Source organism: Rhea pennata, unplaced genomic scaffold, assembly GCF_028389875.1.
Source record: "Rhea pennata isolate bPtePen1 unplaced genomic scaffold, bPtePen1.pri scaffold_40, whole genome shotgun sequence".
Lineage (NCBI taxonomy): Eukaryota > Metazoa > Chordata > Aves > Rheiformes > Rheidae > Rhea > Rhea pennata.
Window position 1 is genome coordinate 1,786,457 of NW_026907681.1, and position 23,260 is coordinate 1,809,716.

At 55.8% G+C, this 23,260-nt stretch overlaps 2 protein-coding genes across 2 annotated transcripts; one reads left to right on the plus strand and one right to left on the minus strand.

Annotated features, from left to right (window-relative positions):
- Positions 1–3,446: 3,446 nt before the first annotated feature.
- On the minus strand, positions 3,447–7,826 carry LOC134154774 (DNA polymerase epsilon catalytic subunit A-like). The gene is given in 9 exon segments (XM_062601437.1): positions 3,447–4,295; positions 4,593–4,682; positions 4,999–5,131; positions 5,546–5,745; positions 5,923–6,116; positions 6,262–6,361; positions 6,363–6,400; positions 6,800–6,977; positions 7,118–7,826. Coding segments are annotated over 9 exon segments (1,110 nt in total). The 5' UTR covers positions 7,181–7,826; the 3' UTR covers positions 3,447–4,181.
- Positions 7,827–16,088: 8,262 nt separating this feature from the next.
- On the plus strand, positions 16,089–20,276 carry LOC134154753 (adenylate cyclase type 10-like). The gene is made up of 7 exons (XM_062601426.1): positions 16,089–16,258; positions 17,652–17,874; positions 18,257–18,364; positions 18,630–18,808; positions 19,363–19,519; positions 19,888–19,965; positions 20,196–20,276. Exons 1-7 carry the CDS (start codon positions 16,089–16,091, stop codon positions 20,274–20,276), a joined length of 996 nt encoding a protein of 331 aa, XP_062457410.1.
- The last annotated feature ends 2,984 nt before the right edge of the window (positions 20,277–23,260 follow it).

Sequence of the window (23,260 nt, forward strand, 5' to 3'; positions counted from 1 at the left end):
CTCCCAACTCAGCTGGAAAGCCCACTGCTGGGGCAGAGCTCCGCTGGGTAAGCAGCCTTGCAAGCAGTGCTGCTGGCTTCCCTGGCAGGGCCGTGTGCCCCAGTATGGTGGCATTCCCAGCCTTTCCCAGCGGGTGATGAGGATGACAGCTGTGCTAATGCCTGAGTGGGGGGAAATGCCCTGCTTGCTTGCTGGCTTATCATGCCCATGGCCAAGCTGTGTGCACAGTAGTGCTGTGCCCTGGGCTCACTGTGTCCATGGTGTGCTGGTGCTGTGCTAGGCCTGCTGGTTTCTGCTGCAGGGTGGGGTGGTCATCAACTGGAACTGTAACCTGGGCCTGCCTGAAACCGACTGCAACCCCCACTACTCCTTCCACCGCCCCGATCCCAAGACCACTGTCCCAGGCAGTGGCACTTGCAGTCCTGCATCCTCCTCCTGCCCTCCCTGGTCCTGCTGTGGCTGGTCCCCATCACTGGGCCCTTCTACCTGTCTCCCCAGGAGGTCTGCGAAGTATTACAAATGGAACGGGACCCACACACGAGTGTTGATCAAGGCCTGTGGGATCCATATTGATGTCATCGTGCAGGGCCAGGTAGGATTTTGCATGGTCCATGTGCTACTGGGGTGCATATGTGCATAATATGCTGCCGTGGTGCTAGGACCGTCCTGGAAAAGCAGCTCTTCTCCACTGCTGCCTCAGAGCTGGGATGAACACAGCCAGGCCTCTTCTGCTCAGCCTTGCAGAGGAATGGGGGAATCCCAGGTGCCTCAAATTAGAACCTTTGGCAAAGTGTGCAAAGTGTGCTGGAAGGAAATGCAAGACCTCATAGTGTGCGCTGCTGCTTGGGTAGGTTGTCCACACTGTGGCTTGGGCAGAGGGAGGTCTCTGCTCAGTCTCATTCCTTGTGCCCAACCCAGAGTGAATGCAGGCCCAGGCAGGAGGCAACCTGGGCTGGGCAGCGATTGCTGATCCCATCCTTTCTGCCAGGCAGGGAAGTTTAGCCTGATCCCCACTGTCATCAACCTGGCCGTGGCTCTGACCTCGCTGGGAATGGTGAGTATTGGTGCCGGGGGCTCGGCCCAGCTGCACACTCCCAGCACTGACCTCCCTCTCTCACCTTCCAGGGCTCCTTCCTCTGGGACTGGATCCTGCTGAGCTGCATGAACAAGGACCAGGTGTACAGCAGCAGGAAATTTGAGCAGGCACCACCCTAGATCCTGGCCCTGGAGCTTTGGTCCTCTGGGACAGAGCAGTGGCCACGCTGCCAGCAAGGCAGGGCAGGGTGCCTGGGCACGGCTGCAGGGTGGGCAGCAGCATGTGGCTGGGGCTGCCAGGGCATCTGGCCCCTCCAGCCATCTCTCACCCCCGCGGCAGGCTGAAGGTGCCTCAGAGGCTGCTCCACGACATACAGCACCTCAGGGCTCTCCAGCCTCCAGAGAGTCTGTCCCGCAGGGACCGACCGCTTGTCCCTCCCCCACCACGTACAACCACAGCTGGAAGGAGCCACTGTGCCAGGCAGCAATAACACTTCCTCCGTCCGGGCCCTGCTCGACTCTGAGCTACCTGCTTTTCCCACGCAATGCTCCCTGTGCCTGGCCAGGATGCACCGGGCACCTTGCCGGCTGCTGCTGCTGGCCACCAAGAGCCACGGCCCCCTCCCTTCCCTCAGCCATGCTTCAAGCAGCTCCAGGCAGGTCCTGCCCCATGGCTGCCAACTGCTGTGAGAGGCTGGGGGTCAAGAAAAGCCCCAGTGGCAGGGCAGACCCGTGGTGCCCTGGCTGGCTCCTGTGGGGGCTTTCAGGAGCTTTTGCTCTGGAGCAGAAGGCAGTGCCTGACTACTGGCTCTGCTTCAGCACACCGGGAATGGGCATTACCATTTTCTGGCTGGCTTGGAGCGCTGGCAGCCCCATCCTGGAGCAGCTCCTGGCTGCAGGCACCCAGGGTCCTGGGGGCAGGGGTGGGGACATCTCGAGTAGGCCTGCCCTGCTCATCCCCTGTGCCCCTGCAAAGCTGCCACAGATGGAGCTGCAGCAGTGGTGGTGGCCCTGGAGCCGTACTGAGGACTAGAGCAAGTCCTGCACTAGCCAAGCAGACAGTACCCAATAAACTGCAACCACCCAGCCTTGCTGCCTGGAGCCTGATTGCTGCAGCATGTGCTGGGGGGAGGGGGAGGGTGACAGTGCAGCGTCATGGCTAGCGGGGTGAGAGATGGACATGTGCATCGTTCTACCCTCCACCCTAAAAGCTGCACCCTGCTGCAGTGTCAGGGCACGGATGCTCTTGCCCCGGAGCCCGGGTGGTAGGGAACATGAGTACAAGCACCTGCTTGCCCTGCACTGCAGCAGTAGGAGAGGAGGACAAGTCACCCCCAACCCCTGCCAGCCTGGTGCATGGACCTCTGCCAACACCAACCCTGCCCTGAGGCTGCAGCTCTCTGAGCCTATGCCCAAAAGCAATTCACAGCAGGTACCTGGCAGTAACTCACCCAGGCATAATCTGATTATTTTCTGGCTCTCAGGTTACAGCAGCTCAGCTCAGCACATCCTCCCCCAGCATAGCTCAGCCCAGGCAGAAGTTTGGGGGAAAGGGGTCTTGTCACACCGGGCAAGGGAAGACCCCAAGCCATGTCTTGAAGGCTCTCCCACAGGCTGGAGGGTGGGGATGCAGATGGAGGACATGCCAGGGGTACAGGCAGGGGACTTCTGGTGCACCAAAACCTCCTCTTGCTCCCCTTGCTGGGCTGGGGAGCATCTTCCCCCTTTGACTTGGGGTGCAATTGCTCACAGGAACAAGGTAATACCATTGCAAGAGGAGTCTACCTTGTCCTCATTCCAAGAAGAGGACCTGGCTTCTCTAGGACCAAAGAGCAACTCTGAGCAGGCAAACCTATGGGAAGGGCTTGGGGGAAGGAGCCAGCCTCTCACTGTAGAGCAGCAGGATGAAGGCAAGTGCCTGCCCCCACCTCCAGCAGCTCATTGCCCTGAGGAGAGCAGGAGCAATGATGCAGGGCTGAGAGGAGCTGCCTGGCGCAGGTTGAAGCCACCGGAGGCTCCGCTGGACCAAACCTTAACTCAATTGCACAACGCAGTGATTGCATTAGGGCCAGGTTTCTCTGCCCCTCCAGGCCAGCTCATTTCCTCCAACTCTAATATCAAGAAAACAAACACATAGGTACAGCCCCCTCAACCTCCCTTTCAGCAGTACTAGATGGAGGGAGGGCATAGCGAAGGACAGGACCACTTGCCCCATAACCCAGTGCTAATAGAAACAGGTATACTATAGAAGTGAAAAAACAAAGCTCAGAAAAATATTTTCAATACAGGTATGTGTGGAGGGCATTGAATAAAAATTTATATATATATATATGTATATATACACACACACACATATAGAAAAGGAAGTGTCGGAAGTAGCTGAACACACAGTGTTTCAAAATGCCCAGAAAATTAACTGGAATCTAGTAATCTTGGCTCCCCTCATGCTTTTTCAGGCTTCTGCAAGCAGGAGTAGATGGAAAGGACCAGGAGGCCAGGCTTCAGCTAAGCACTGGCCTCCTGGGTTTCATCACACCTGTGCTGGGATTTCAGTGAGCAGCCCCCCCACCCTATGACTCACTGCTGTCAACTTGAAGCTTTAGCACCCAAGTGGGACAGCTCCCTTGCTCCCCTTCCAGCCCAACAAGAAGAGTCTGGCTTTCTCCTCCCTCTAGGAATCCTGCCCCATGGCTCAGAGAATGCTCCTTTCCAGGGTGCCTACAGCTCCCTGCTGTGTGTGGGCCATAGCACGTGCTCCTCTACCCAAAGAACCAGATGCATTGTCTGTGACACATTTAATTGTATAAAACTCCACATTAAAACCACAGAGATTCATGCACACAGGGTGCTGCCTACAGCACAAACTCCCATCCCAAACTGGGCTTCTGCAGGGCTCTGGCAAATGCAGTCCCCCCTCCCCCATAGAGAGCAGTTCCAGCCCTAGGCACCTTCTTAATTCCCCCAGCACAGCACCAGGCTGTGACCAGGACTGCCCCAACACCGCTTAGCGCCCCCACACAGTGCAAGATGGATATGTGGCTTCTCCGAGATCTATCACAGAGCACAAATGCTCTTCAGCAGAGGTGAGAGCAAGTACCCAGAGCTGACACAGCAACAAAAAAAGACAGCAGGACAAGTTCATCACATCACTGCTGGAGCTGGTGGTTTGTACGGAGCAGCCACTCAATAGTTTCCAGCAGATAGGCCACACTGTAGTGCCAAGCAATGCTCTGGAAGATGTTGATGTGCTCCATGAAGATCTGAGGGGGAAGATACCAGTGAGGGAGGGCTGCCCAGCACACCTCATGCATGAGCCAGGGAAGATGGAAGCTGGAGGGGACAGGGGGGAGAAGGCCAGGCCAGGAGAAGTTCTGCAAGCTGGTCAGGCAGGACTGCCTGGGTTGAGCACAAAGCAACGAATAAACAGCCAGAAAGCACAGAGAGATGAACTTGTGCCAGATGGGCTGAAAGGGACAAGTTATCACTGGGTTTTTCACTGGCTGTTACAGAGGAGCTGCTGGCAGGAGGCTGCATCTGGTGGCAGGATGCACACATACCTGGGAAGAAATGGTGAGGGCAAAATCTCCAGCACAACTGCAGTACACAGGCATAGGTGTCTCCTTCACACCATGACACTTCTTGCACACCTAGAGGCAAAGGAGTTTTAGCTAGGATAGCAGACAAGGCTGAGCAGTTCAGTCCTTTGACAGGGCTCTCTGGGGAGACACCACTGACATCAGGTCAATGGGTCAAGCCTCAGCCAGCCAGCAAAAGGCTGCAGCTATGTGCTGAGAAGAAGTGGAGAGCGCTCGAGCCAAACTCTCCTCATCATATCTCCACTGCATCACATCAGTCAGAGAAGTAAGGTTGGGCTGCTCGGTTTCAAGGAGCAGAGAGCAGCTTCAGCCCTCCTGCTGCAGCCTGCTACATCAAGGGCAGGCTCCCGCAGCACGGCCGCCCAGCACTCATCAAGTCCTGCAGCAGGTAGGCCATTAGCTTCTTCTGCAGCGCTTCCACCAGTGCCATTTCAATGGAATCCGAGTCATACTGGGCCTGGCAGTTGGAGCATACCCAACTGGGCAGCACTGACCCATCCGAGGGGCAGAGAGAAGGGAGATGAACACCAGTGTGACTCTTCCCAAGAGAAAGCACGGTGCAGCCTCAGCCCTCGCAGCCTAACAAGAGCATTCAGAGAGCCCCGAGTGCCAGGAAGCCATAACCAATTTCGGGAGGGGATAAAGCATCAGCCAAAGCACCAGCACACCTCAAACTGTCACAGGCAGCTACGAAAGGGGATGAGCAGAAAATAACCTTGAAGGGAGGTTTATCACTGTCATGGAACCAAGCAGACCTTCAAAGCAAAAGGACTGAGAGAGAGAGAAAGATGGACAACATGTGAGTGAATGACAGGCCGAGAGCACAACCATGCTAGGGCCTCTGGTGTCCCCAAGAGGGACTTAATGCATGCAGCCAGGGCAAAGGGGATTTCCTGGGAAAGGAAGGCTGTACCTGCGAGAGGGCAGGGTCCTTGCACAGGTCCAAGTCCCTGCAAAAATTGCACTTCCTGCAGATGACTTCAGGGAGCATGTAGGAGCAGCAAGGGTCCCGAAACTGGGCTTCTTCTGAGAACTCACCCACTTCAATGAGGCGCAGCAGGTCCCGGCGCAGTTTGTTTACTTGGTTAGTTATACTGGCATCCAGGGACAACACCTACAGGAGACAGTGTTAGGTAAGGCCACCAGCAGAGAAGACGGTCCTCACGGGGACTCACTCTGATGCGAGTGCTAGCTGGGCAAAACAAACTGATTGTAGAATTGCAACAGATTCTTAAAAAAAAAAAAAAAGAAGAAGAAAAAAAAAGAAGAAAGCACAGCCCACCCCACTAACCTTGTAGACGTATTTGATGAACTCTAGAGCTGGGTTGTTGAGTGGCAAGTAGGAGCCAGGTAGCACTGAGAACATGTCTGAGGGCTCAGTGGCATTATGGGAACCAGCCATCTTCTTCTGGATCTTCTGAGTGACGGTGAAGAAGCTCTGCGTGAGCTCGTTGGTCACGTAATCCTGTGAGAAAGTGATCACGCCTGGAGAGGAAGAGCAGAGAGAGCTCTTGAGCCATATGGAAGCATATGGGGACAGCAAGGTGGGCAGCTCTCTTCCTGCTGCAGGACTGGCCCAGCAGTGCTGCACACAGCTCTCCCATGGCTAACTGTGGCTAACCGTACTCACCAGGCATGGCTCCCGTCTCTCCCAATGCCTCCTGGGACACCTGGCTCATGGCCCTCCTCTTGATGGGAGCGCTCTGAGGGGCATTGTGCTGCAGCTCCTCGCTCCTCCTTCATGCTGTGGTACACAGCCACAATGTAGGCTGCAGAGACTCGTAAGAAAAGCTCCAGATGCAGTCCACGATGGGAGAGTGGCACAAGCGCGACTGTGCTTGTCGACTCTCCTGGGCACCAATGACTAATCAGGAACTAGTGACCTTCTTCCCCTCTCTGAGAGAGTTCACACTGGCGCTGAAACCACCCAAACAATGATATTTACAGACATGGAGGTGGTTCCTTCTGTATCACATCCAGCACAGTGCAATCTTTGACTGTAAGGGGTTCTTTGGATCAACATCAGAACCTTCTCAGTAGCACAGAGAGCTTCAAGAAGCTGTGGAGAATGCTGTGGATATGGCTTGGGCAGCAGTAGGGTGCGGATAGCTCTAATCACCAGAGGTAACATTCAAAGTAGGACCAGGCAAGCAGCAGACTGCACTCACCCAACACAATCCTGAGGAAGCAGTTCTGACAGGAGGCAGCCTGGGGGAGAAACTGCACGATGTTCCAACTATTCTCTAGCAAGTCCTCCACATTTGCTTCTCCATCCTCCTCCTCTTCTTCCTTGTCCTCCTCTTCCTCACTGTCCTCATCCAATACTTGACTCTTGCTAGTGTCCTGCTGGAATGGCGCACAAGCCATGCCCAGGCTTTCGGTTGGTGATGTCGTAGCAGTTCCCTATATCCAAACCAATAGCTCCCTGCTCAACTCAACCCACTGCACCCCTGTCTCTGCAGGACTGAGCACTTCCCATCTCTTACCTCCCCAGAGTGGACGCTAGAACGCACTCTTCCCTTGATACCTTCGTAATTTGCTGGATCCATCCAGAGCAGGAATTCCCAGCAGCGGCAGAAGGAAATAGTCAGAGAGTGAAAGATCTCCTTTGAGTGGATGCTGGAGGCAAGAGACTGCAGTCACACACAATGTTGGCATCTTCCCTAGCTAATAACCTTCTCCATGGGAGGCAATGAGGAGCAGGCGATGTTAGCAAGAGAGCAGTTCACTTCTCACATCCAACCATGCTTCAGCAAATGGACTCAGTACAGAAGGCTGCAGAGCAGTCATTAGCAGAACTAAGGGCTGCAGAGGAATCATACCCACGCTTCAACTGCCTCTTGTGTCAAGATGCCTGTCTTAGGAGCCTACACATCATAGTATTCTAGAGATGCCTGCTGGATCACATCAAAACTGATACTCACGCTGGAACCTTCTTCCATGTCATTGATGTGATGGGACTGTAACACTGTGTTTACAGCCAAGCTCTGAATATCCGGCTCCAGGCACACTGTGAACAAACACAACCTGTCAACGGGCAAGCAGGGCAGAGAACCAGCAAGGACACAATCCCCTCTCCAGGTATGATGAATGCACCCACTTGCCAGGACTTTCCACAAGTTGTAAGAGCTCTTTACAGGTCTTGCTGCATCTACCGAGTGCAACATCAAGATATTCATATCAGGAAATGGTGAAAGCCTATATGGTACTGCAGCAGCATGGGAAACCGTGCTGCTCTCCAGACTGCCACACACCTTGTATTACGGGCTTTAAAGGACACTTTTGGCACATGGCCAGACCTCTCCCCTCTCTGGCTGTGATGCTATGTATGGATGGCCCCATTCACTGCACAGCTAAACAGCATAGCACCTTCCAACAAAACTTGGATCTACTTACCCTCCAGGGGCCACCAGCTTTTTCTGGAAACTGCAGCAGAGGTGCTCAGAAGAACTATCAGTCAGCTTGTTTTGCATCACAGAAAGATTCATCCTAGCGACCACCAGAAGTGATCTTCTGAATGCTGCTATGAGAGGCCACAAACTAGGAAATAATCTGTATTTAAATGCCTACATGCATTTTCTTCTATTGCATACAGGACCTTCTATCCCCAGGAGATGCCAATTGCATATATCCTGTCCAGATCATCATTGCTCAACTTCTGAAGCTGTCAGCAACTGCAGAACTGCTCAGATACTCTTCTGCCACTGCAGCCATCCTTCTCCTGAGCTCATGGAAGAGCACTTAGCTCTGCTCCCACTCAGTGCTACCCTACCTGTGGAGTAGCAGCCAGGGTTGCTTATCTCCACTGAGGCTCTCTTGTCAAACTCCATAACTAAACGGTTATCATCAGCCTCTTTACCCCCCCAGCTCTGGGCGGGCCGTGGGTGAGAGCCACACCAAATGGTTGTGGCGACGGACATGGCGGGAGAAAAACAGGTCAGAAACAAAAGGTAGACATGTCATCAGGGAGATTCTCAATGGGGATGTGGTAATATCTGAGGAAAGGAAAGAGGTACAGTCATCGGCGTAAACACATCAACAGAAGAACTGTGCCAGCATCATATTTGCTTGTCCCAACAAGGGCAAAAGCACAGAAGGTGAAAGCATCTGGCCTCATCTTGGCCTCAGGCTCCCGCAGTTTCCCTTTCCCACACAAGCACGAACAAAGTAACCTCTCTAGGGGAATGTGGCCACCTCAGGCACCTGCCCTCCTCAAAAGCCTGGGATAGGCACGTGTCCAAGTTGAGGCAGTGGCGGATCACGCGGCAGGCTGCACGGCACTGCCAGTCCAGGACTGAATAGCTGACGGCATCTGTTACTCGGACAGGGACCAAAGGAAACTCCTCGATGATGGGAATCCCACTTGCCAGTTGTTTCAGGTCCCAGTTAGATTGCACAGCAAGGAGTGTGGGGCCCCGGCGTTCATCCTACACAAAGGAGGAGAGGACATGCCCTGCTACATCCCTTCAGCCGGCACCTCTGCTCAGCAGGAAACCAGCTGTGTGAATGAGTGCTCACATGCCCCATTCCTGTAGTGGTCCCTGGTCCTCCACACAGTAGAGACAGTGTACTCAGAGTCTCTTGAAGCACCTCCCACTGAATAACCAGCTCCACAATTGAGAGCTGGGGTTTGGGGGTATGATCTAGCCTCACTGCTTGCATTGCGCTATGTAAGCTCACCCCAGGCAAGCCAGAGCCCGCAGGCAACATCCATTTTTACCCTTCAACTTTGGAGCACTAGCTGTGTGCAGAGAGCTATGCTTAGAGGCTGCTTGAACTGCTGGACCAATGCCTTCCATGCAATGTTTTCCTCCTCCCAGGTACCTGCGCTGACAAGGTCTCAGTGGGGACCTTCCTCATGCCCTCAGCTCATACCTTGCAGCCCTGCAGGAGCCGCTGAATGGCTCTGTAGACTGTCTTGAGGTCGGTCTCAGCACGCACTTCAAAGGTGTGCTTGTCTGGAAGCAGTAGTTCTTCGCCCACTTTTTCCAGCACAGCACTGCGCTCCGATGAGTACATGTTGGTGAGGTTTGGCATCTGGTTGCTGCGTACCTGTACCAAATGCAAACGTGATCAGAGGGAACAGGGTTCAAAAGAGACAGGCTCCAGGCTGCAAATTTCAAGGAAGCTCTTTCCTCTACACATCACAATGCTTCACGTGACAGTTGAGGAACAGACCTGCTTGGTACACTTCAAAATACGAGAATCCCTGCTGCACAGCAGTAGACATCTGTGTCTGTGCAAAGAAACCGCTCAGCTCCAAACCGCTGCCTGATCCCCTTGCGTTCCCTCCCAAGCCTTTAAGCCCTACTCTTACCGTGTCCAGCACAAACACTGCAGCTTTGCGCTGAGAGGGGATGAAAAGGCCAAAGAGAGCTTTGTTGCCCTGGGAGCTCTGGTAGAGGTAGATGTGGCAAATACTTCCTAGAGACACAGAGCAAACATGCAGCATCAATAGTATCTTCAAGCTATTTGGTCCTGGGTACACAGACAAGCCTTCTCCTAGGGTGCCTTACCTGGCTCCAGCTAAGTAAACTGAGCCAGAGAGCGCATTTCCAGGTGTTCAGTGTCAAAAGTGTCAGCTTCTCGCCCTGTGAGGTGTCTGACAAGCTGCCTGCTGACCATGCACACGCAACCCAGCTGGATCAGGGCTCAGAATAGTAACGGCACCTGTAGTGACAGGGACACTCAGATAATCCTCAAGCCACCAAGTTTTGAGCTGCTTAACGAATCAACCCAGTTTTGCTCTCGCTGCTGCTTTCAGGTTGTGACTTCCCACTGGCAGGTAACTCTCTCTCTTCACCCACCTAGACAGAATAATGAAAATGCCAGTCTACCAAGAGACAGCCCTGCACTTCAGAAAGGGCTGCTACGTACAAAAAGATCTGCATTACTCTAACAGGGAAAGGTGAGAGCAGAACATCCAAGTGCAGTGGAATAAGAAGCTGCACAGCTTTAGACAGTCTGCATATCTACCCATGCTCTTAAATTCTGACTCGTACAAATTCTGCTATTCAAATCATTTCTATTGCTCAGATTTTTCTCAACCCTCATACTTCAGAGACTTCAAAGATAAACGTTTAAACACAGGAGGAGGTATCAGCAGGACTGCAAAGAGAGGCAGTTGTTTTCCAGAGTCTGGACACTGGTCCAATGTGAAAAAACATTCAAGTCACAACTGCCAAGACAGACAGCCCTCTCCTGTACACACACACACACACACACGCACCCTTTCTTTTCCTCTCTGTGCTAGGCAGGCTGTTGGGTTAGAATATGGCCCTGTGCCCACTACAACGGTTTGGTCTTATCCTGTCCTTTTACCTGCTATCCAGGACAGTTCTCAAACTCCCAATGACAGCCACCAGCAGACTGTATAAACACAGTTAGTCGTTCAGGCTAGTGTGGGCAAGACGTAACTTCTGTACATAATGGCACACAACGGAGTACCGAGTAGAAGCAGCACAACCAAAGATGGGGGTGCTAGTCCTTTCCTAGTAAGATGTAACTCATGATAGCAGTGCACAGAGATGGAAAAGGGACAGTATTCAAATACATCAACTGTAGGCATTTTATACAAATTTAACAGATAATGATGCAGTTATACGGTACAGACGCAGCATTCGGTACCTCAGACAATCCATGTGGATGCACTGCGGGGCTTTGTACTCTCCCTGGCTGCCCTTCTGAAATCCAATCTCCTGATACATATTAATTCCATGAGCTGCTGCTCTTGCTTCCACAAAAGGCCTGAGGAGAGAGACAATGCAGAAGAGAAGAAACAAAGCAGTCCCTTTCCTCCACCCCATCCCCACCCCAAGGGTTTCAGAACTGCTTTCTTGTAAGCTACTTAATGAGGAATTTTTCTTGTGAATTCTCCTTTGCTCCAGACCTTACCTGTGAGAGCTGGCCACAGGGAAAACTCCCTGTAGGGCAGAGCTACTGCAAGAAGGAAGCTGCTTGCTTACATCCTATACCAGGAGGCAGAACATTATGATCGAGTTTCCCTCGCTCCCCAAAGGCTTGGCTGCTCTGGTCTCCCTATTGTTCTGCAGTTCTCTTTTGACACTTTGCCTGTTCTCCAGTTACTGAGGTCATCAGTGTACAAACATTGCCAAATCAACAACGATCTAGAAGTAGCTCAGCAATCCCAGGACCAACTGATGAGACTCTATAGAAGTTCGTATTTCAAAGCCAATAAACATAGCTCTGCTCAGGGAAAAAAAAAAAAAAAAAAGTTCTGAATTCCACCACCCCCTCTTCGACAGTCCTCTGCAGGCTGGCAATCCAAGACTCAGCCCAGCACTCCAGATAAAGAGCACATAATCAGGATGTAAACAAGTTCCCAAACTGGCTGGATAGTCTGCATAGATAAGAACGCATGTGGCCGCTATGTGACCTCCAGACAAAGGACATACAGGCTGGTACCCAATCTCACCTCATGGCCTAGACAACATTTCCTTTTAGAAACCAGGTTAGTTTTCATTCCTGATCTTACCAGTCAAAGAAGTCTCCATCGTATGTGACAATGATAGTAGGTTTGGCCTCCTGGACATGTTCAAACCGCCTCTGCATTAAATGAGCCTAGTATGCAACAGAGGATTAAAAAAAAAGAACTCAAAACAAAAAACATCTCCCCCACAAACACAAACACTCAGCAAATTCACCTCCTGCAGGCAGGCACTGGATATAATACTATTGATGCAGTCCTTCTCCTCTGCTCTTGACCTAGCTAGAACCCGATCTGCCTCATCATCACACCATGAAATGAAAGCATCACCAGCACCGTGACTGTCCGCTGTGCTCCCCAAAGATACACTCTATTGGGTGATAAGCTCTCTTTGGCCTACAAGAGACCAAGGCAGATAAAAAGCAGCCTGATTTCCCAAGTAGAACCTACTTACCTCATCTGGTTCATTAGACACAGAATGGACCCTCACATTCCGGCTTGGGAGTAAATTCAAAGTCCTCAGTATCCTCACAGACAATCTCCTTGTTTGTGATCAGATAGCCCTAGAGAGTTGACAAAGGAAGAGTTACTGAGGACTCAGATCCCTGCTACACCAGGGACAGGTTCCTGAACAACCGGAACACACTGCCTAAAGGATGAAATAGTCTTCCATCGATGCGATAATCCTTGCACAGCTTGATAGGTAGAGCTTTTGTCAAGTGGGAACGGCTCTTTGGAGGTCACCTTCTGAACAACTGCTTAAAATCAACTAAGGGTGCCAAAAGGGAGACAACTTAAGGACTATACTCTCCAAATTACTACTGCCCCTCAAAGGGGCACCAGTAGCCTTAGCTGGGTTCTCCAACATACAAAACGAGGAAATCCTTATGCATCATTCAGACTAGACTTCAATTTTATTTCCACAGCCATTACATATAGACCAAGCAACTAGCAACAAAGCAAGCCAGGGACCAGACCGCCAAAGGTGACATGCTCGTTTGCTGTCTAGCATTTTGCTCCAAAGCATGAAGAAAAGAACTGTTGTTCCATTACCTGCCCATCAACCATGTAGGAGATCATCATGATCCGGTCTGTCTCTGCATCAGGAAACTTCAAAGGGAGTTTGGTAGTTTCAATGTCAAAGGCGAAAACAACCGGATCCTGAATATGACCAAATACATTAAACTCAAATCAGCTTTAGAGTATGATTTAACGAGCAGTTCTCATTAGATTAACAACTACTTTACCTAAGTAGGTTTATGCACATCTCAGACCCAGCAGGCTTGACTGTAGGAGACAAGGTAGCAACAGTGGTACCCACTGATAACCAAACAGCAAAATTCATTAACAGGAGAGAACGGAATAACAAAAGCTTCTCTTTAATGCAACAACCCCCTTCGAGAAAGAGAGTCATCAGGATTGACAGCACGTGAGGAAACATTGCGCAGGCAAAAAGCACTTATTACCTCTATGACTTTATAAGAGAGGTTTCTTATGGCATTGGATTTATAAAGCATAACAACGAGTTTAAGAATCGTTGGGCACCCCAGGAATCACCTGGAACAAATAATGTACACCTCTCAGTTGGGCAGGAAGTGCTCACTTCACTAGATTCCTCTTCCTTTGAAATGGTTCAACTGAAATCAGACATCAGGTGTAGGAAACCAAAGAGAAGATTGGAATTCTCATTTGTACTTTTTAGTCTGTGTGACTAAGGGAATCCTAATAAGCCCATGGGCCAACCATCCTAAGGAGACCTCTTTCCTTGACAGCATAGACGTATAGACATCGCTCGCCTGGTCTCGCTCTCTGTTTTTCCTCACAGCAGGAGAGATCTCTTTCCGCACCTTCACCAAGTCATCCACCACGTGGAAGGATAACTTAATGTAGTTCTGCTTAAGACCCACCAAGTGAGTTGGCTACAAAGCAACAAGACAGTGCCAGCTAAGGGTGGAAAAGAGTAATGAGGGAAAGGGGAAGACTGCTAACAGTAAGAAAGCGTTGGGAAGGCAAATTATACTGGCACATGTGGAAAAACTGGCCAAAGAAGAGGTAGTAATTGGATGGAAAGACTAGGAGTGAGAAGAGATGCTAGCAAGCACGTAAGACAGCGAAGAACATATGAGCTATGCCAGTTCACACCAAGGGCCATCTTGTCTTGTTGTCTGTTTCCAAGCGCAATCACCAGTACACACCCAAGAAAGAGTAAATGTATACTATCCCCCTCTGCCACAACACTCTTAATCTCCAGCCATTTCTAGCTCAGGAAGTTTCTTGAGCATCCTGTGAAAAAGACTATGTGCTGGAGCAGAACATATATTTTATTTACTATTACTATAATAAGCAATTACTATCAATAAGCAATAATTAGCCTATTCATGACATGCAATGCAAACAGTGCTTGAAGATTAAAGGTAAGCATACTGCTTCCCTTTACTGCTTAGCCCCTTTCTACTCCACTTGAGCTCGAAAGAAAGAAAGAAAGAAAGATTAGTTATTCAATAGTACAGCAGGCAGAGGAATACTGACCAGATCCAAATCTTCTTTGGGGACAGTTCCCAGCTTTGAAATGTTCCCTTGAAACTTCTTGGAGAGGAAGGATGACACTTCTCGTTCACAGCCCTGCAAAGAAACTGGAGAATGAGCAACAAAGCCAGACACTTCTCCAGAGGAGAAGACAAGCTCACAAGAGGTTCTGGCACTAGTGTCCTCAATTGTGAGGGGAGGACACGAGGCTGTCCTGAAATCCTGGCCGTCTGGAAATCTGTTCCTTCACACTGGGGCTCTCTTTGATCGTCAATTCACAGCACCGTCAGAACAAACCCAGTTTTGCAGCACGAGCAGGATCAAGACAAGATGAGAGGGGAAATTTACCCCTGTTTGGGCTTAGAAGAAGTGAAACAGGCTCCAGAGATCAATTTTAGGACAAAAAAAGAACAGGAAAAATATGACAGCTCCTTGAAGGGATAATTCATCACATAACAAACCAACCTCCCTCTAAGAAACCTTAGTGGAGCCACCATACTGATACAGCTGCTTCCCATCTCAGGTCTTCTCTAACAGCTCTGACAAAACCACCAACAGAAGCACTGGAGCTGTATTTTTCTCCTACCAACCCAAGAAGATGGTCGGTCACAAGGCCTCTCAGCTGACTGGGGGACCCTTCAAGTCAAACCTGCCCTTGTCTCTGGGACCTCGGCCACTAGTTTACTCAAGACCCCGCTTGCCAGTGCGCAGCTTCCAAGTCCATACTCGCCTTCTGGGTAGCGATGTAGAAATACGGCTTATAGGGCAGGGCCACCCAGGAGAAATCAAAACCGGTGAACATTGCGCGACCCCGCAGCCAAGGTGAGAAACCAACCCAACGGTTCCCAACGGAAGCAACGGGCACCGCGCTGCCCTTGCTGCACGTTGCTGGCATTTGTGCGCCACATACACATTCCTGCATCTCTGCAGCACCCACCTTGGCCCCCAAGGGTCCCAGGTGGACCCAGCGTAGGGCAGACAGCGCTGCTGCCTTGTGGGTGATGCCTGGGGCCCAGAACAGCCAAACTGGTGGGGGCAGGCAGGACGCCCAGCCCGGGCACCAGCGCTGCGCTGGAGGAACGGGATGCACCTCGAAGCAGGTCCCATCCTCCGGGATGAAGTAGTCCACAGCGCTCACCAGCCGCCGGTCCTCGCCCAGCACCTCCGTCTGCACATGCACATGGCCTGTTACGACACACGACCCCCCCCGCCCCCTCCCACCCCAGTCCTACCGGGTGCCTGTCAGTGACACCTCCCCTGCCCCAGTCCTACTGGGTGTCTATTGGTGACACCTCCCCTCACACCCAGGTCCTACCAGGTGCCTGTCGGAGACATCTCCCCCTCCCGTCGGTGACATTCGCCCCCCGTCCTACAAGGTGCATGTCGGTGACCCCCCCATCGTTGTCCCCCCTAGTCCTACCAGGTGCCTGTGGGTGACACCCCCCGCCGGTGACATCCCCCCCCGGCCCAGTCCTACCGGGAGCATGTTGATGAGCCAGCCCGTGCGCTCGCCAGGCTCCGTGGGCCGCTCGAAGCCGAACAGTGTGTCCAGCCGCTCCGTGCGCTGCGAGCGCTCCAGGCGCTTGAGGGAGGACAGCGAGGAGCCATCGTCCCTGCAGGACGCCGCGCCGCCAGCCGCCGCCCAGTCCCCCACGCAACCCACCACCCCCTCCCCACACACACACACCTCCCGCTGCCGCCTGGCCCCAGTGCTCACTGCCCCCCCCAGCCGCCGCCGCCGCCCGGCTCCGCGCCGCCCCGCAGCACCATCCCGCCGCGGCCGGAGCAGCCCCGCGCGCTGCCCCCACCTCCCGCGAGCGGGAAGCCTGCCAGCCCCGCCTCCCCAGGGAGAGCACCAATCAGAGAGCGGCACCGCAGCCAATGGTCGCTCTCTTCCTCGACCTCTGCCCCGCAGCACGGCGGCTGCGCTGGCCACGCCCCTCGCGGCACCTTCCCGGGCAGGCCCCGCCCCCGCCCCGGCTGCCGCTGCCGCGCACGCGCCTGCGCGGCGGCGCCCGGCGCGGCCCGGCCCGGCCCGGCCCGGCCCGGCGCGGTGCGGCCTGTCGTGGGGCGGCGGCGCTGCGCGGGAAGCGGCTGCTCCTCCCGAAGCGGCGCCGTCGCAGGGGCAGTTGCATGTCATAAGTTACTCTCTTGAAGGTCAATTCACACGGAGAGTTTGTTAAATCATGTGAACAATTTATTTAATTAAGTAAGCAGCCACAAGCAAAACAGCGCTGGGCGGCCGGGGAGTCTCAGCTCCGCCAACGGCGCGCGCCTCCCTCACACACAGTCCCCCCTTATAGTCTGCGTTGTAATCTCCCGGTGCGTCCCGCGCATGTGTGAGTTGCTGGGGGGGTCGTCTGAAGCTCTCTGGTGGTCGTGGAGAGGAAGGCCGTGGTCTTCTTCTGTCTCTTTATTTTGGTTTGTCTCCTTGTGAGTGATCACAGGGGTTTGCTTATCTGTTGTGTTGACTCCCTTTTGGGATGCTGTTCTGTGAGAAAATTACAGGCGCCTGCTTATCCTTTCTTTATCCTTTTACCTTCAAAACCTCTGAGCAGCTTGTTGCTTACTTCAGCTCTTCATAGTCCTGCAAGATAGCTAGGGCCCCGACACCGGTTCCACAAGGGGTCATATAAGCTTTTGTGCTTACCATAATTTATTTGCCTGACACCATGTCTCAACCCTGATTGTTGTAAAACCTCCTCTTCCCCCTCCATCGGCTTATTCCTCCTTCTAAACAATGAACAAATAGTTACAATTTATTACACAGAGGAAGAAGAGGCGCCGTGCCCCAAAGCCCTGTGTTAGGAGTAGCACAGGCTTTGCTTGGAGCCGGGCGAGAGCGCGGCTGCTGCCGCGTGGGGCAGCGAGAATAACTGGGCAGCGCTCTCCGCGCCTGGGGAGGCTGTGAAACGCAGCGCAGCCGCACGAGGCAGCCGTGCACGCGGCCGTGTGCCGCGCTGGAGCGCGGTGTTAGTGCGGGCGGCCAGGGCAGTGCGGGGGTGCTAGCGTGTCTCTTCTTTCTCCGTGCCCTCGTCTCGGCGTAGGGAGGCAGAGCGGTTTCTGGCGCAGGCGGAACGGGTGCCTGCGGTGCCCGGCCAGAGCAGAGGGACGCCCGGGGCCGCGCGCTCCTGCGAGTGCAAGGCCGTCGTGGAGCTGGTGCTCGTGCCCCTGGCTCACCACCACACGGCAATGGGCAACGATGCCAGAGCCCTCTACTACCTGCTGGAGAGCGCGGCTGCCTGCTTGCACGTCTCCGACAACTACCTGGTGAGTTGTCCTGCGTGCCAGAGGCTGCTGCACGTGGAGGCCTCTCGGTGGCCTTGCCCAGGGCAAGCCCATTTCCCCCCTGCACTAGGACCGGCCTCTGTGGGCCCTTGGGGGTGAAGGGCTGGGGTCGGAGCCGGGGTTTTCCTCCCGCTTGCGTGTCCCGGGGCAAGAGCCGCGGGGCAGGGGAGCGGGACCTTCGCGCGAGGCGCCCCAGCAGGGAGGCGGTGCAGAGGAGCGCTCGTGCCCGCGGCGTGCGCTGGGGTGGCATCGGCAGGGGCAGGGGCACGGCCTCCGCGGGGAGCTGTGCAGGCGGGTGGGAGTGCTGGGGCTGGAGGCGGGCTCCGCAGCGCCGCTCACCCGCTCTCCGTGCGCTTGCTCCAAGGCCTTCACGAGCCTGCGCAAAGCAGAGGCCCTGAGGAGCTCGGCGGCTCAGAAAGCCCCGGTGCCGGCCTGCTTTGAAGAAGCCACCTTCCTGAGCCTGCAAGGGGAGGTAAAGCGGCAGGGCGGCCGCGAGGGCTCTCGGGGCGGGAGGAGCGGGATGCCGCGGTGGCGCGGGGCAGCCGGCGGGGGCGGCGGGGGGGACACCTCTGGCACTTTGAGGCCCGGCCACATTGAGCAGCCCTGCCTGCGACCGCCGCGTCCTCCGGCCCCAGCCGGTCGAGGCCCTCGGCCTCGCGTCGGGCAGGGGCGGGAAATGTGGTGGGAGCTCAGTCGGAGCCCTCGGGCACCGCCTGAAGAAGCCTTCTCCTGGGCAGGTGTGCTACAACGTGGGACGCGTGGAGCTGGCCAAGACGACCCTCAGGAAGGCGCTGAGCCTGCTGGGCCGGAAATTCCCGGGCACCTCGGCTGGCGCCTTCTTTCAGCTCCTGCTGGAGCAGTCGGCGCACGCCTCTCACCAGAAGAGCAGAGGCTCCTGCCCTCCCGCAGAGGCGGGGTAAGGAGCTCAGGGGGAAGAGAAGGGCAGAAAGAGCCCTTTCCTTGCTGGTGCTGAGCCCCTCGGCCGCCAGCTGCCTAGGCTTAGGGCTAGAGTCAGGTCCTGGTGAGGGCGACGCTGCGCAGGGCGCTGGGGGCTGCTGTCGGGGGAGGCGGGCTGTGTCGTCTCGAGGGGGACGGCGTGGGTGAGAGCAGAGGGGTGCACAGGCTGCAGAGGGAAAGGGAGTGCGCAGGAGGGAGCAGGCGGTGGGCCCGGGGGGAAGCGGAGGCGAGGGGCGGGGTGGAGGGAGCTCAGGGCTCGCAGCCGGGTGCCAGCCTGCCGCACAGCACCCCTTCTGCTGCCGGTGCCCGGCTTTGCTGGGCGGCGCGGGCTGTAGTGCCGTCGCGTCCTTGCGAGCAGTCACCTTTCCCCGTGGTGCTTCTCGGTGCTCCTGCATCCGCCCCTGCAGCCCTGCCCACCCCAGCCGCCTCGTGGGCCTCGCGCCTCCCCGGCCCTGCCGGACTCAGCCCCGCGCGGCTCACGGCTGCGGCTCAGCAGTTTCTCTTGCGTGGCAGGACGGAGAGGCTGCCCTGGCTGTTCCAGCAGAGCCGCTGCCTTTCCTTGCTGCGGCAGCTCTTCAGCCTGGAGAACACTTCCAGCGGCCGGAGGCTCTCGCTCCTCGCAGCGCTCATGAGGGTCAACGCGGCCGAGGAGTCCGAGGACGCGAGTCACGTGAGTGCCTTCTCCGCACCGCAGCAGCCGCAGCAGGCGGCCGCGCGTCCGACACGGCTCCTTTCCCCCGGCCCGGCAAGAGCAGCCGCAGGGTCTGCCCCGGCAAGGAGAGGCCAAACAGGACGGGGATGTCCCCGTCCCGGGACTTCTCTCTGCCAGCTCCCAGGAGACGGGGCTTGCTGTTCTTCTGGGCTGCTCCTCTCATTGGATTTGTGTCGTGACTGTCACCCTTGGGCAGGCTGTGGCTGTGGGAGGCGTGCGAGTGAAAGAGAAGAGCGAAAGTGGCGGTGGGGTTTGTGGCCCTCTAGGCCCGAGAGTCACCCTGGCGAGATCCAGTCTTGTGCATTCTGCTGTCTGGACCTTTCTAGATCCTCGCGTCCTACCTGGAATATGTGCAGTGCTGCCAGGAGCTGGGCCGCCAGGAGGAGCGGCTGGAGAGCGGGCGGGCGGGCGGCCGTCCAGCTTAGCTCCGGCGTCGAGCCCTTTGGAGGAGGAGGGGCGTTAACCGCCGCAGAACTGGCCCAGGCCCTGTCCCGTCTGCACCTCAGCCTGGGAAATCTGCCCCTCTCTGTCGACGTTGGTAGGTGCTGCCCCGGCTCCCTGGGAGAGGAGATCTCTGCGGAGAGAGCCTCTGCGAGTCGGCTTTATTCACTCATTCATTTATTTCCCTCTGCAGTGCACGGAGCTGGAGAAGCCCGACCTGGACCGGGAGCTTCCAGGCACGCTCTTCACGGCGCTCTTTCTCCAGATGAGGTAATGCTGCCGCTGGGCACGGTGCGGTGTCGGGGGGCCACCGGAGATCCTTTGGGCCAGGGTCACGGGAGCCTTTCCCCGGAGACTTGTTGCCAAAAGATGAGTGGGTGAAAAGAAGAGCGATGGGAACTCCCCTGGAGGTTCTCCAGGAGGAGCACAGAAGGGGGAGAGACGGGTGAGGAGAAGCGGGGTGGGACGCGTGCCAGGGTGCGGAGTTGAATCCCACCGCGCGGAGCTGCTCCCTGGGGCTCACTGCGTGCCTCCCCAGTGCCCGGAGCGTGCAGGAGCGCTCTCCAGGCTGGAGAAGCAGCTGGCTGGAGAGCCCGGGATCGCCGGGCAGGCGTGCTGCTCCTCCTGCTGCCGGGACCTCGCAGCGCGTGGAGGGGGCCGGGGCCGGGGGGCGGTCCCGCCGCGCACGGCTGCCGCTGATTGGCTGCGGGGGCGGGGCGGAGCGCGGGGATTGGTCCGGGCGTGGAGGAAGTGACGACTGGGCGGGGCGGGGCCGGCGCCGGGTTCAAAGGGCGGCGGCGGTTGGCGGCGGCGGTTGGCGGCGCCGCCATGGAGGTGCTGACGTTCCGGCGCTGCAGCCCCGCCGACATCGCTACCTGCCTCCGCGGCCACGTCCGGGCCGGCTCCGAAGCCCGCAGCCTGGCCAAGGGCGACCTGTTCCCCGGCCCGAAGGTGCGGCGGGGCGGGGCGGGCGCTGAGGCGACGCGCGGGCTTTGGCCCCCCGCGGCGCGGGCGGGCGGGGGGGGCCGGTGCCCCGCAGCTGTCAGAGCGCGCGGTGCCGCCGCTCGTGTTGCGGAGCGCGGCGGAGCGGTGCCGCGCGGCTCCCTCGCCTCGGGGCGGTAGCGGCGGGGCTGCTTTTCCGGGCGGCCCGGGAGCCCTGCGCGGTGCGGGTGACACGCTGGTTTGTGTCTTTGCTTTCGCAGCCTGAAGTCTCGCACGTGATTTTCATGAGAATCCTGCAGAAGGTGTACGGGATCCGCCCGGAGCATTTCTATGTGGTTCGTGTGCAATGTGGTGGCTCACGTACAGCGGAACGCGTGGGGCAGATAATAAATGTTGGCTGTAGAGATGAAATGTTGAAGCGTTGCTCTCCTTTGCGTGTCGTGAGGTCAGGAGGACGCCGCCAGGAAGGTACGGTTTTCCACGTGCTGACAGTGAGGAGGAGCTTGGAAATCCTGCCTGTGCTGCAGAAAGCCCAGAGCGTTGGAGGCACTGTGTAGCATGGGGATTTGCTGTGTGCGTGTCCAGGGAAGCGGCTGCTGTGTGTGTGTAGGCAGGGATGCGAGTGCAGTATTGCGGCATAGTCCTTGCAGTAGGTCCTTTGCTAGAGACCTCTTTGAAGCAGGAGTATGATGTGTGTGCGGACTGTTGCTGTGGCACGGCTGACTGCACCTGAAAATCAAAGAAGATTCTCCCTGTTTTCTGGGAGTTTGGTTCAGGTCAAGGCGCTTCTCAAAAGAGTGGGGTTTGGGTGTGCTGCATCCGAGTTGCTCTTTTTTCTTAAATAAAAAAAAATCTTTGTTTTGATGGGTTTGTTTTTTGGGGCTGGTTTCTTCTAGGGGGTGGGGTGGGGTGAGGGTTCCTCCTCGCTTCCTGCCCTGTCCGGGCCTCTGCCTTTGGCCCCGGTGGGAGGGAGGGTGCCAGCTCCAAGGGTCTGTGGGCGCCGTGGAGAAGGGCAGTGAACGCTGCCTGCGGAGCTCGGCCCACTGCAGCCGTGCGTTTGCCGCGCAGCGTCCGAGGGCGGCTGTGGCCGGTGGCCTCGGCAAACGGATGCCGTGCTGAGGTGAGGCCAAGCGCGTCTTGTGCCTCCGCCACGCGGGAAGTTATTCCTGGAAGCCCGTGGGAAATGGTAGTCTCGGGGCGTTTGTGGATAGCACGTGCTCGTGGCAGCTCAGCTGTTCGTGTGCTGTCACGTTGATTGTCGTCGTCCTGTTACGGCGTGACCAGCCCAGAGCGGTGCTCGAGGCAGTCTGCTGGCAGAAGCGAGGGCAGCCTTCGGCGTCTGTTGAGCAGAGCTGTGAGTCAGCTCACGGGCCAAAACGTAGCAGAGGAAGAGCTGGGACTCGTGGTGGTGTGGGGGGAGCCGAGCAGCTCCTCTTGCCAAGGGGTTCGTGTTTGTGCGACTCGGGCCTGAGCTCCGCCGCGAGAGGCGGCCTGCGTGCGGGGCGCCTGACGTGGCCACAGCGCGCTGTCTCCTTAGGGTCGGCTGCGTTTCCTTGCCCTGAGAGGGAGAGGTTTTTAAGCTGAAATGTGCAGTCTTAGGGAGCAGTTCTGGCTTCTGGGTGGCACTGTCCGGGGAGCATTTTTCCAACGGCCTTGTTTTGCAGCCTCTGGACAAATCCTAGGACGTGTCTCTCCAGGGTGAGTTTGTTACTTGGCAGTGACTATGTGGAGGTTTTCTTTCCTCCCTCCCTCCCTCTGTCCTCCTCCCTCCCTCCCTCTGTCCTCCTCCCTCCCTCCCTCTGTCCTCCTCCCTCCCTCCCTTTTTGTGTGTGTTTCTGGAGGGGAGGGTGTTTCATGCTTGGAGTTTACTAGAGAGAAGATGCATGTCCCGCAGATGGAGCCTTAGCAGCTTGTGTTCCCCAGGGGTGCAGAGACCATCAGGTGTGTCTTCAGCCTGTCTGAGTGATGTTCTGTTGTGGAGAAAACCTGCCTGTTTTTCTGGAAGTCTGCTGTGCCTGCGTATTCACTCTGCTCTCTTTCCTCTTTAGATGCCCGTCAACATTGACATCGTGTATCCCCAAATATTTGAAGGCTTTCTCCCTGTTTGTAACTTGTTTATTCACATGTAAGTACACAAGTTTGTATCCGTTTGGTTGTTACTTCTTCCAAGGCTTCAGTTCAGAGGGAATGGGAATGGGGGTGGGGGTGGGGGCGGGTTGTTTTTTATTTTTTTGAGCACCTGTGAGCTGGTGGTGGCTGCAGCGCTCTCTGTGCTCTCTGGTTTGGAGCAAAATGAAATTTGCAGGCGAGCAAGAG